This window comes from Bipolaris oryzae (assembly GCF_000523455.1).
Source record: "Bipolaris oryzae ATCC 44560 unplaced genomic scaffold scaffold_102, whole genome shotgun sequence".
In the NCBI taxonomy this organism is placed as follows: Eukaryota; Fungi; Ascomycota; class Dothideomycetes; order Pleosporales; family Pleosporaceae; genus Bipolaris; species Bipolaris oryzae.
The window spans coordinates 62,037-74,860 of NW_006911378.1; the positions used below are offsets into that span (position 1 = coordinate 62,037).

General features: G+C 52.3%; 4 protein-coding genes across 4 annotated transcripts; 2 read left to right on the plus strand and 2 right to left on the minus strand.

Moving 5' to 3' along the window:
* Positions 1-1,742: 1,742 nt before the first annotated feature.
* On the plus strand, positions 1,743-3,880 carry COCMIDRAFT_100007 (uncharacterized protein; the record flags this gene model as incomplete). Its single annotated transcript, XM_007691554.1, has 7 exons — positions 1,743-1,941; positions 2,074-2,148; positions 2,201-2,415; positions 2,468-2,718; positions 2,768-3,192; positions 3,249-3,629; positions 3,666-3,880. The coding sequence occupies 7 exons, from the start codon at positions 1,743-1,745 to the stop codon at positions 3,878-3,880; spliced, it is 1,761 nt and encodes a 586-aa protein (XP_007689744.1).
* A 1,641-nt stretch (positions 3,881-5,521) lies between these two features.
* On the minus strand, positions 5,522-7,285 carry COCMIDRAFT_6849 (uncharacterized protein; the record flags this gene model as incomplete). The annotated part of the gene is made up of 1 exon (XM_007691529.1): positions 5,522-7,285. The coding sequence occupies one exon, from the start codon at positions 7,283-7,285 to the stop codon at positions 5,522-5,524; it is 1,764 nt and encodes a 587-aa protein (XP_007689719.1).
* A 326-nt stretch (positions 7,286-7,611) lies between these two features.
* COCMIDRAFT_38344 (uncharacterized protein) lies at positions 7,612-10,498 on the minus strand (the record flags this gene model as incomplete). The annotated part of the gene is made up of 5 exons (XM_007691541.1): positions 7,612-8,832; positions 8,884-8,937; positions 8,996-9,127; positions 9,945-10,303; positions 10,354-10,498. 5 exons carry the CDS (start codon positions 10,496-10,498, stop codon positions 7,612-7,614), a joined length of 1,911 nt encoding a protein of 636 aa, XP_007689731.1.
* Positions 10,499-11,305: 807 nt separating this feature from the next.
* Positions 11,306-12,506, plus strand: COCMIDRAFT_27816 (uncharacterized protein; the record flags this gene model as incomplete). Its single annotated transcript, XM_007691535.1, has 2 exons — positions 11,306-11,463; positions 11,519-12,506. The coding sequence occupies 2 exons, from the start codon at positions 11,306-11,308 to the stop codon at positions 12,504-12,506; spliced, it is 1,146 nt and encodes a 381-aa protein (XP_007689725.1).
* Between the last annotated feature and the right edge of the window lie 318 nt (positions 12,507-12,824).

The window sequence follows — 12,824 nt, forward strand, 5'->3', positions numbered from 1 at the left end:
CCATCCACCATCCATCGGCATCACTACGGCTTCTCGGAATACCGCATCCGGGCCCTGTTCCTGGGGATCCCGTCTCGTATCGACACAGACGTGTATCTGCACTGGTGTGCATGGTATGCACATGTTCCTGCATACTCCAAACTACGGTTGAGCGCCCTACAACCCGCCTTGGCCCACTACTTACGGAAACCTATGATGCTAGTATAGTAATCAAAGTCTGTCACCAACTCGTCAATGCCAGCACCTCGCCGACGCCAACCCAAGGGACCTGACGGCGCCTGTAGCCTCAGCGTCCGGCCTTTGACAGCTACGCCGGCGGTGCATTGCGCAATGTGACTGCTGCAGCTAGTCGATCTCACCCATTGTTGATTTTTCTCTTCTTCACCTGTCTGCTTGCGCGGACATGGCCGCGAGCACAAATTTCCACTTGCTGCCGTCCCTTGTGTGCAGCTGGAGACATGTCTGGTGGCGCCTTCACAAGCTGGTCTTTTGCCCTTCTAGCCTTCAGCCTTCCAGTATGCTTCGGCGCTTCTTCCCCTCAACTTATTCCCGGCCGCTACGTCAATCTGGGATGCAACCCATGTGCTCATGGCCATGCCTCGTGCAATCACATGGCCTATAGATACGGACACGCCCTGGAAGCTGATCTCGCGTTTCCGGGAACTCCCTGTCTTACGAGTTTAGAGTTTGCTCGGGCCCTGTTTGACATCACGTCGATCCTCTAGGTTGCTCACTCACGGTTGTCTGCACACCACTTTGCCCAAGGTCAGGTGTACTATTGAACCCGCTTCTCCTTTACCCGATTCTACTTCGACTTGCTACTTGCAACCATTAGAGCATGCGGATTCTGCGAAACACCTGTTCAGGAAGCTCCCGCGACCCTGCGGATGTGGCATAAGCCGGATGCACACCTACCAGGCCAAGTGCCGTAGTCATGTTAATAGCCCCAAACACCAGGACACCGGACCACTCACAGTCGCCGTCGCTGTCACACGAGTCATGTTATTCATCGTCTGGAGGCTGATAGCAACGGCTACTCCTGTCCACTAACTTTCAATTTTGACACCGGCTCAAGGTCGGCCAGGCCATGTCTGTTGACGCCACAAAAACGCTGCGCCTGACTGGACAATGCGGCTCGGAAATTTGTTTCAGTATCTCGTGCTCTAAAACGACATACAAACTCAAAGTCATGCACCTATGTTGGACCCTGGTAATGTTGCTGTGGAGCGAAAGTCATTCATGAACCACATCAGTCAAGGGCTCCTTGTGAAAACATCCAAAAAAAATCTACATCCAATGCAGCTATCAAGGTACAAGGAGCTGACTCCGGGGTAGTGCTCGATTAGATGAGGATCGGCTATTTTGTTTGGAGACTTTCGACTGCCAGGCACCGCACTGGCCCCTTCAACGCAATACACGAAGCCTCTTCCGACTCTAGTAACCTGTCTAGCTACACACTAACGATATATCGTTCCCTCACAAGCCTCTTTTGCCACGCTAGTCGCTTGTGCATAGTCGGGCGATTCCCGTGTCCAAGAGTTAGGCCGGCTGGTTTCGTCGTCGATCTTTTTGTGTGCTGAACCCCTACGCGCAATGGTTCGCCGATGGCAATGCTGTCAGCGATACCCCTTCAGCGCAACGCATCCGTATAAGGCACGACTTTTCCCATAGCCTTTCGATTACCAGTTTCGTCGATTGCGACGCTCAACACACTCCTTTGTACAATTTTCTTACACAACAAGATGGAGGCCCCCCACGTCATGCTCGACACCCTCGGGTGGGTTTACACCAGCATCTTCATCGCCTGGAACGTTGTCTTTGTCGCATGTCTTGGATTTCTTTGGTTTCATCGTCAGCACCCCTCTCTTCGCATCCGAAGACTGCCACTGTTATTCGCTGGTATTATTCCACTACACGTCTATGGTTCTATCTGCTGTCTCGGTAAGTAAAGTCAGACAATTATGTTCTCAAATCCTAATAGGAACTTGTCGATGACAAGTCGATTGTTTCCTTCATCAAAGTCTACTTGTCTTTGATACGTTGAGAGTATAAGCTGACTTTACTTACAATTAGCATACGTGATTGGCCCCGTCGTCAGTTGCTCCGTAGAGTTCTGGATGATGTCAGTCTTGGTGCCAGTGGGCATGGGTACGTATTCTTGCTTGATCAAGGACGCAAGTAACATACTAATCTCGATCAGCATTGTTCCATGCTTCGAACAGTCAGTTTCTACACATCGCCAGCCGTCAAAAGCAGTTTGCTCGCATGAGCTCGCTCAAGGACCATGCGCCAATCGATGAGAAGGCGGCGCAAGAGGTTGCCAACAGCCGATGGCGAAGAATCGCACAGGGACTGGAGCGTGCTGATAAGATCAAACGAACACTCATTTTCATCGGGATCGGCATGGCTTTCCAAGTAAGACTGTCAGCACGTATTCGAGAGGATTTGTATCTAACATAGTGACCAGTTGGCCCTCGTTTTCTTTATTTTCTTTGCTTCAAGGAAGTTCCACGACAACTACGGTATCCTCGACTACACGGTCAAAGGCACCGGCATGGAAGTACGCATGAACTGCAGCAAAGGTTGGGAGTGGTGGCTGTCGATTGTATGGCAGTTCTTCTGGTCCTGGATATACGCACCCTGGATTCTCTTCAAATCTCGGGGTATCCGCGATGTTCACGGTTGGCGTCTGCAGACCATCTGCTGTTGTCTTGTGGGGTATGTCTTTCCCAAACCGTGCACCCAGCACTCTGCTGACATTTCGCAGTCTTCCAGCATCCCCTCTGTGGCTTGCTGGTCTCTACGCTCCCGAGTTCGGGGTTGTAAACATGGTCTTTCCCCCACCACTTTGGTTCGCTGTCTGCTTCGGCCTGGTAGAGATCTTCACGATTGGGTCTACCATTCGCGATGTGCTTCAAGGCAACAAGCTTCGCCAAGAGACACTAGATGCTATCGCTGATTGGGAGGCGCGTCAAGCGACCAACGGCTTGGGCGAAGCTACTGGTGATGAGCCGAAGAAGAGCCCTAGCGAGTTCTCAGGATCAACCGCCCTCCAGTCCGTTGGCGATTCCAGCTTCAGCAAACAGTCGTTTGATTCCAAGTCAGATATCTTGACGATGACTGCTATGGAGAACGCTCTCCGAACCAACCCTATGCCACTCCTTGAGTTTGCTGCATTGAAGGATTTCTCTGGTACGTACTCTCTCCATACGCATCATCTAGCTGGCCATGCACTGACCGTACAACAGGCGAGAACGTCAGCTTCCTTACTCACGTGGCAGATTGGCGACGCCAATGGTTTTCGCACAAATCATCGACCGCGGAGCACAACCGCAATCAATTTGTGGCTGCTGTCCGCATTTACGCTCATTTCATCTCTCTCGAATTCTCAGAGTTCCCCATCAACATATCCTCCAAGGAAATGAAGCGACTTCATCATGTCTTCGTAGACGCTGCTGTTGCACTATTTGGTCGTCGCCGAAACTCCCATTCATCATCGTCAAGCGACAACGTGACACCTTTTGACAATGTTTACCCAGACGACGCTTCTGATATGCCTATTCACGACAAGAGCGCAAACAATTCTATCAAGGAACTCAAGGGCGCCGTCAGCCTTGACAACCTTGGTCGTGCCAACCTGAGAGCTGTGGCACACATGGAGCCAGGCTGGCTCGATGGCACGCTGGCCGACATCAAGATTCCAGACAATTTCAATGAGCTGGTTTTCGATGCTGCCGAGAAGGAAATCAAGTACCTTGTCCTCACAAATACCTGGCCCAAGTTTGTACAGGTTTCACGCGCGAAAAGCGAGATGAGCAAAGAGGATCCGGAGAAGGGCAACAATGCTTGGATGCACAAGTTTTTATGTCATCACCCTTGATGAACTACCAATCACGCTTTACAATACCTATAAATCATTTAATATAATGACATGCCGGTTAATCGCCGGCACAATTTTTCTTTTCTACACTACGAAGCTCCTGTACATTATATCTGATGTGTTGATTCTATTTTGTTCATATGGCTTCAAAGAAGCCTCAAATCAAGAGCTTTGGAGGTTGGGCTGCTGCTTTACACAAAGAGGAACGAGTCTATTCACATACAATTGAACAAACATATACCCAAAGATCCTGCTATCCACTAACCCCAACACAATAATAATACCTCGGCCAACTCTGCATAACGCAGTTTTCGCCCTGCGTCCCAAGCACCGGGCTCCAAGTGTAGAAATCATGTGGTGCGACGCCGGAGTCCGTGATGATGCCCCAACAACTTGACTCGCCACCGGTTTTGTACCATCTATTACCTAAAGAGCGTTGATCTGCTTGCGTATGTGTTGGGTCGTTGGTATGCTACTTCGTTGTACCCGGTGTGTCGCAGACACCCTCGTACTCCTAGCACTTGAGGAAGGACGTGAAGTAGTAGTACATAGTAATCAGTGACCCCAAGCCTCACCCCTACTTACAATCGCACCGCCCTAATCAAGAGCCTAATATCTTTATTTCCGTCCTTCTTCTCTGAAAAAAAAACTCCCCCCCCCCATCTCTCACTTCCAGCGCCTCGGTTTCAACTCCGAATGCTGGACTTGATCCTCCCACGCTCCCCATCATCATCATCTCCTCCATCATGCGCCCCCGTATACCCCGACATCCAAGCTGTCGCTTACACCAATCCTCTGTTCGATGAGCACAGCGAGGGAGACTTTGACGCGAATGATACGCATGCTGTAGGACTTTAGCCGCTTCCCGAGGAAAAGGTGCCAGGGGTTGTGGTGCCCGGTTTCGCGGGCGTTGCAAAGGGGGGGATCCGCGGGGTGTGGTTGATACAAAGACTGGTATGTCTCCTCCTTCTTCTCTTTCCCGGTGAACGGTAAGGTAGATGACTGGACGTTAAGGTCTTCAAACGAGAAGGCGAATAGCGGTGGACTGCACGGCCGGTCCCAGGGATGGGGTATTTGGATGGTTTGGCGAGGGGGCTGGTTGAGTTGGAATTGATGCCTGTGCTGTTTGAGCCTGGGCTGTTGGTTTGGGAGATTCTGGTATACGAAGGGGCATAGGGGTGGGGTTCAGGTTTTTGCGGATGTGAGTTTGCTCTTTTTATGTTGTTGGAGATGGCGGTTGGCGGGAAATGGTTGCGGGTTGCGTTCTAACAGGAGAGAAACATAGGAAGCAAAAGCGATATACCGGTAGTGTGGGTGGTCGGATTTGGAAACATCCAAGTGTGCGCGGTGTAAGAGGTTGTTAGAGGAGTTGCAGAAGAGGGTTAGGGCGGGGAAGAAGAATGGGCAACTAGTTCTTTCAGATATTATAAGTTACACGATGAGCTTGGTTGTTGTGTATATATACGAGGAAAAGTGGTTGCCATACAGCTAGACACGGTTGTCGTTTGGAAATTCGTTACTTCATCTACTGATGGCACATGTCAGCTATGTGCCAATCTCCGCCTACATACTTCAAAAGGACACAGCACAGTACATCACCGTACTCTCTTCAATCCTTTCACAACCTAATCTCGCAATCCCTCAAATAACCGCCTCATCCACATTCCTAATCCACCCCACCATCCACTTCACAGTATCCAGATGCGCCGTAACACCCACCTTCTCATCTACTGTATGAATATTCCCCAAACCAACCTGCTCCCTATCCCAGCCCGGCCCATATCGGAAAATATGCTCGCTCAAATCCCAGTAGAACCTTGTATCTGTATTCCCCGTCATAAGTCCTGGACTGACAATCAGATCGCGGCCATACAGTGCGCGCGTGGTGCCTGCAAGAAGGGCAAAAGGAGTGGTGGTAGTCGAGACCGAAGCGTTAGAGGAAGAAGAAGATTGAACAAGCGATGTCGGAGTTATGGGCGCGGGTTCCAAAATTGTGGGACCGTGGGAAAGAGAGATGCTGGAAGGTGTTTCTTCGCCGGTGAACGCGTGGAGTGTGAGATTGTACTTTTCAGCTACTTGGGCGGCCAAGGAGGAAATGTGGGATTTGACTTGTGAAGAGGTGGAGCCGACGTTGATGCGATGGTTCACTGTGAATTGGGTACGCTCGGGTAGGGCGTTGGTTTTGACGCCGCCGTGGATAATGTCGACGGCGACGGAGGTAGTAAAGAGGTATTTTATGCCTGGTCCTGCTTTGGCGGCTTCAAGAGCGAGGTCGTCTTTCTTATTGCAGGTTCCGTGGCGTCGGGAGCGCTTGTCCAGAAGCTTTCCTAGCTGGTGTGGAAATTCGGGTGCATACTTTTCGCCGCATTGAAGCAAGCCTAGATAGGGGTTTTCGTCTGCGAGGTGCGGTTCATAGCGGTTCGCTTCAATCAAGGTAATAAGTTCACTGGCAACACCAATCCCGTTGTGCGGTGGCGGAATGCTGCTATGGCCACCGGGCATACGCACGACGATATCAACATCGACATAGCCCTTTTCTGCAACACCTGGAATGGCGAAGTTGGCGCCCCAGCTTTCAATGTTCACCGCGCCCTCATCGACGATAGCAGCGATTGAATTGTGTCCCAATTTCTTCAACAGGTAGGCTGAAAGATGCTTCGCCCCCTCTCCGCCAGAGATTTCCTCGTCAAAGCCAAAAGACAAGATGAGTGTTCGTTGAGGTGTAAAGTCGGCAGCAATGAGCGCCTCAATAGCATTCAGGATAGCCATGAGCTGGTTCTTGCAGTCACTTGCACCCCTTCCCCATACAAACTTTCCGTCGTAATGCCCTGAGAAAGGCGGGTGCGTCCATTGCTTGAGAGTCGAATCTGGGACAGGCACGACATCTTGATGCGCCATGAGCAAGTTGGGCTTCAAGCCGGGATTGGTGCCAGTCCATGTGTACAGCAAGCCATGCGTATTGACCTTTTCGAGTTGAAGTGTCGCATGCGCCAATGGATAGGTCTTGCTGAGGTAGTCTGCAAATGAGTAGAAAATGTCCCATCGGGGGTCCGCGCCGATGTCGCCCATATCATCGTAGCTCTGGGTGGGGATCTTGACAGCGCCTGATAAGCGCTCGATAGCAACATTACGGAAGTCGTCAGAGGTCAGATAGCTCTCCATATCGTCCAACTCTTTTGTCTTTCTTGAAGGAAAGAGAGGATCGGCTTGTTGGCATTGCAAATCGAGTCTAGATTTGCTTGAATTCGAGAGAAAGCTCCATGTTGTAGGTGTGGTGGCACAGTTTCTGAGTATTGCCAGAGCTGCTAAGCAAAGCACTGCACCAGCAGCAAATTTGCGTTTGTGAGAAGTGGTATTGGGCGATGAATGAGGCACCGCCTGCTCTCCCAAGTCCTTGCCAGCCATCTCGATAGTTGGTGTTGTTAGGAGAGTTGGTGGCCAAGCCAGACATTCGACGGGAATAAACAGCGCAGATGTACTATACCACATTAGGAAAGTCTTGGACACGCAGAGGCGATCATGTCCGGAAGGGGTTTCAATCAACAGTGGATACTGATACTGTTCCATTACTTCATATCGTTATCAACCCGCATTTCTAATCTCATGTAATAGATCCAGACTGTCATTGCACAACCATCTTCCATCCGTCAATAGACAGATCTCGCATGATGGGCATCGAGTACAGCAGACTCTTGTACGAGGCATATGCACAGCTCGTCTCAACGAATCACCTACGCATCAATGTCTTCAACCTCGGTTTCGACTTCTTCATCATGAACCATGTCATGTAACCCTTCACTCTCGGCTCCTATCAGTGGAGCACGTTCGCCCTCTTTGCGCGCAAAATGACCTCCGATGCTGACAGCAAGTGTGCTGAAACCATGTATCATTGTGCTGCCGAGCACAACAAAGCATACAATTGGCCAGATTAACGTGACGGTTCTCTGCCTCTCGATCGGGAGATCGTCTGGTGGGTTTGGCAAAGGTAAAGAAGTGCCAGTTTCAAGCTGTGCACGTGCCTCAATGGCGAGGAAGAGTGCCCCAACACCCATAGGTCCAAAGTGTCCAACAAAGAGGGCTTCAGTCGTCGTCTTGACAAATGGCAGCATGTTTGCCTGGAAGAGTATGAAAACGATAGGAATGCGGCGGAAGAGAAGGATGAGGATGAGGAAGCCAATGAGCCGAGCGGGTGTAATGGCGTCGAAGGCGCTGAAACTTTCCCAAGGTATCATTGCGCCAAAGAAGACAAAGAATGCCGAGTTGATCATCATGTCGATAATGACAGGAAGAGCAGTATCGGCCATGGGCGACTTTTGCCTGTGAGAGAATCCACGGCCTGCAAAAAAGGCCACAAGGAAGTCGTCCACTCCAAGGACTGATGCCAATCCAATTGAGAATACGGCGGCAAGAAGATAGAAAGTGAGGTACGAAGCCTCGCCCATCCATTCGCGGGCATGCGAGAGGCGGTAAAGTCGGTTGAAGATGTGTCCGAGCACGATACCTATAATGATACCCACTGCGCACTGGTATAGTATTGTGACAAGGAACCATTTCTTCAAGACACCACCTGCCGTGTTCTTGAGGAGTAGGCTGAGGCCAATGTACAAGAAAGGAAACGAGACGCCATCATTGCAACCGCTTTCTGCACTCAGAAGATCCCTGATACGCTTCGGTACTCGTGTGCTGAACTGGCTGTTGGAGAGCACAGAGGCCGCGAGGACGGGATCGGTGGGTGTGAGGCAGGCGGCGATTGTCATGGCCGTCACAACGTCTGTCTCAAATATAACGGTAACAAACAGGGCGCAGATGAGCCAGCCGAAAGTCATGACTGGTCCCAGCAGGGCTAACAATGCATACTTCTTTTTGGAGAGATAGTGATTCTCGAGCTCTAGGCCGACAGCAAAACATTGGATCCCGACAATCAGGCGGGTGGTTTCTTGAATTGTGTCATCCTGCTAATAGTCAGTATAATTGCTTGTTGGACCGGATGCTGCTTCGCGTACGGAAAAGCCCCAGTCATAAGGCTTCAAAAGGCCGAGGGCACGTGGTCCGACAATCTGTATTGGCTGCAGTCAGGAAATGCTCGTGTGTGGCTTGCGCTTGTGCAACACTCACAATACCAAATAATGTGGCTAGTGGTGGCTCCGAAAGGTGGAGCCGGTTGCGTATCATGAGCGAGAAGAGAGCATAGAGTATTAGAAAGAAGGTGAGCACTAGGTATGTGACGTGCGGGCCCGTCGGCTCGAGCTGAGACCAAGCCATGATGAAAATACTAGTCGAGACGACGAGGTTAGTCGATTCGAGGTTGCGAGAGGTAAAGACTCTGCGAGGCTGCAAGCTCGGAGCTTGGGTAACGCGCTCTGTACTGGTGACGTCAGACGACCGATACAATGGCTAAAAGAGTCTGGTGCGCTGTATGGAAACGCCTCTCTGTGCAAAAAGACAACCTTGGCCCGGGGATTGTGGAAGCATGGAAGGTTGCGTCTATATTTTATGCAGACATGTTAGACTCAAAATCAAACAATGATGCGTAATAGATGACGGACAGTTGACCGAATGTTTGCTAAAAAAGTGCGCTCGGACTGCGCTATGCAGATTTAGAAGATATTGCATACTGCAAGACCAACTGCACGGTGTCGAGCATGGCGGTGCTGAAATATTGACCAAGTTGGTTGGGACATATTGCAGACACGGCGAGGCATCCAGGGGGAGAGGTCAAGGTAGAATGCGATGTACGGCTGAACCAGCCACAACCTTGGCGGAGAACCGCGAAAGGATGAATTCCGCTACTTTTGTATGAATAAAGCGCCTTTTCCCCTACAGTGCCTAAACGCCGCCTGCCCGCGCGGTAGTGCTACTCAATTTGTCCATGGCCTAATGCGGGTAGTATTAAAAATACAGTCAAAATTACAACCTATGCAACCTATGCAACCTATGCAGATATGAAAAGAAAGGGGTCGACTAGGCGTCATCGGGAGGGTTGTTGAAGAAAGTGAATCGTATCCTGTGAAGCTGTCGACGAGTTAGTGGACTGGTGTCTGTATATGTAGGGGGAAGGACATACCGAAGGCAGCTTGGGAATAACTACTGCTATGGTGGCGAAGCAGTTGATGAGGAAATATGTCAAGCCGTAATTGGTATAGTGTGTGCTGACAAGGAACAGCACAATGGGGACACTGAGAAGAAACTTCTTGGCTGGGGTATACTGGTCGCCGTTGTCGATCTGCTCCCACATGTTGAGGTTGTCGTAGGCACCCGAGTTGAAGTCAAAGGGGACGCCGCGGACGTAGTGGAACATAAGGTAGGAGCCGGCCACGTACGAGAGATTGACGAGGGTCCAAGATGCTTCCTGCGTCATGCCTGGGATGATATCAAACAAGATCTTGCCGAAGAAGATGAGGACAAAGTGGATAGCCCATGCACCTGCGAGAGTCAGCCAAGAGGTCGCATTGTGCATGGCTGTGGTGGCTCACCCTTTGCATTGACCCATTCGACGTTGAGATTGGGCAGTGCCGACTGGTCGCTCAGCTGCTCAAGCGACTCCGGAGGTTCCTTGTAGACAAGACTACTGCTACGGCGGCGGCGCGCGTCCTTTGAGCTCGAGGGTTGGAGCGACATGTTGGAGTAGGCAGACGTCGAGGGCGATTGGCGGGGCCGGGGATCGCCAGCGAACTTGAGACGAGATGTGGGGTTGAGGAGTATGGACGACAGTTTGGCGGTATTGATGTATGTATGCAGTAGTAGCAGTAGCGGCAGCGGGCGGACGGGCGGGGAGGGTGAAAGGGTGGTGGATAATGGATGGCAGGGTAGAGTGGATCAGAGGCCCGGTGCCTGAGAGAAGATATACGGGTCGGCTTGACAATAGGACGAGAAGGAGGAGAAGGAGGAATAGGAGTAGAGACAGCAGTAGCAATACGAGCACCCGGAGCAGCAGCAGCAGCAGTCGGGACAGCAGTTGTCGTGGTTGTGGTCGCAGTCGTAGTGACCTGGCGGAAATGGTCCAGAAGGAGCAAAGCGGCAGGCGGGACCTTCAGGGTCTTCTGGCAATGCAACACCCTCCCGGTCTTTGTCCGAGCTTGCAGGGCGAGGCTGATCAGACGCAGGGAGAGCAGGTGGCGAGATGGAGAGCGAAGAGGTGATGGAGGGCAATGGCAGCAGCGAGGGTGAATGATGCTTTTCCGTGACCAGCAGTAGTAGTAGCAGTAGCAGTAGCAGTAGCAGTAGCAGTAGCAGTAGTAAAGGAGGAGCCAGATCCACCTGATGCTCCCAGAGGCCGTGTGTTGCTCACAACCACCGAGGCCGTGCACCGCGCGCAACCATGGCCCTCTAGAACACACGCGCCCTCGTCGCCCACCAGCCCTCGCCCAGCACCGCCCATCTCCCGCCTCTCCTTCACCTCCCCCCATCCCCAACCCGCCGCCCATCATGGCTTCCCATCCACCCGCTGCGGCCAGCGACGCCAATGACACCACTGCCACGGCTACCACGGCTACCACGACCACCACCGCCACCAATCCTGTGCAGGAGCAACACCAGACCGACGCCGCCGATGCTACACACAGGCCTGTCAAGCGATCGTGGAGGTAAAGGACGCGCCATCGCATATCGAGGACCCATCAGCTAACCATGTTCCCAAAGACGCAAGTATCGCAAGATGCGCATCAAGTTCGACGAGGCTATGACGGAGAGCGACAACCTCATCAAACACGAGTGGAAGGCCATGGGCACCGCGCGCCGCCTTCAAGAGAACAACGACCAGCTGCTGGATATCCTCCTCGAGCTCAACGACCAGACGCGCGTCAACCCCCGCCTGCGCTTCGACCTGCGCAGCCTGTCCCCCGCAGACACCGCCATGCTTTCACTTGAGTCGGGCCCCGGTCCCCAAGCTATCAAGCAGCAGCTGCAGACCCTGAGAGACGACCTCGCCCGCGGAAACATCACGCCCGAGCAGTATGCCACACGCGCCGACCAACTACACTCGTCGCAGTCAATACATCACACGCTCAAGTCACTCGCCAGCCTCGAGCATAAAGTCCCTCACACCACACGCCAGGACTTTGCCGAACATCCAGTCCCCGGCATCGACCTCAGCGAGCATGCTCCTGGCTACATGTCGCCCACCCACGAGGACGAGTACCTGTTGGCCACTGATCAGCTTCTCGAGCAGCCCGGCTTCGACCAGTCCCTGCAGCATGGCCGCCCCATCCGCCTCGCCTCAGCCCAGCCACCTCTCAGCGAAAAGGACCTTACTGTTCGCAATCCCGACAGCGTCTACAACTGGCTGCGCAAGCACCAGCCCCAGGTCTTCCTGCAGGACAAGGACGGCGCACATCACGAGAATCTCTCAGAGAAGTCGGCAGCCCCAAAGGCAACAAAGGCGAGCGCAAAGGCCAAACGAGAGTCAGCCATAGGTACCCCAGGCCCGCGCGACCACCATGACGACGAAGACTCAGCCGCGCCAGAGACCGCAAAGGGACGGCGGAAGACTGGCGGCGGAGATGATGACACAGCCTACCGGCCCAAGGGCGGGAGCAGTCGACCCACCAAACGCAAGCGTGAAGAAGGTGACACGCCGGCGCCCAAGGGCAGGAAGAAGACACGCCCAAGTACTGGACCAGTTGGCTGAGCCAGCTATGAACGCTGTGTATTGGACATTGAGCAACATTACCCTGCGCCAAGTTGAATCAACCACCAACTTTTTCCAGTATGGCGAGCCTGTCTCGAGGACAGCAACCAGTCATCACTTGTTTTTTTCCTTTGCCAAAATCCGTGTACAAGTACAGACCCATTGAGGAACAATGGAATTGGGGGCGTCATTGGCGTTTTTTCTCTTTCGAGCCTTCCACTCGAGGTGTTGCAGGGTTTAGATATACCCATTGGTCTCTTCTTTTTTTGTTTCCTGTTTTTTTGCTCGTTTTGCTTATGCAAAGAGAACATTACTCTA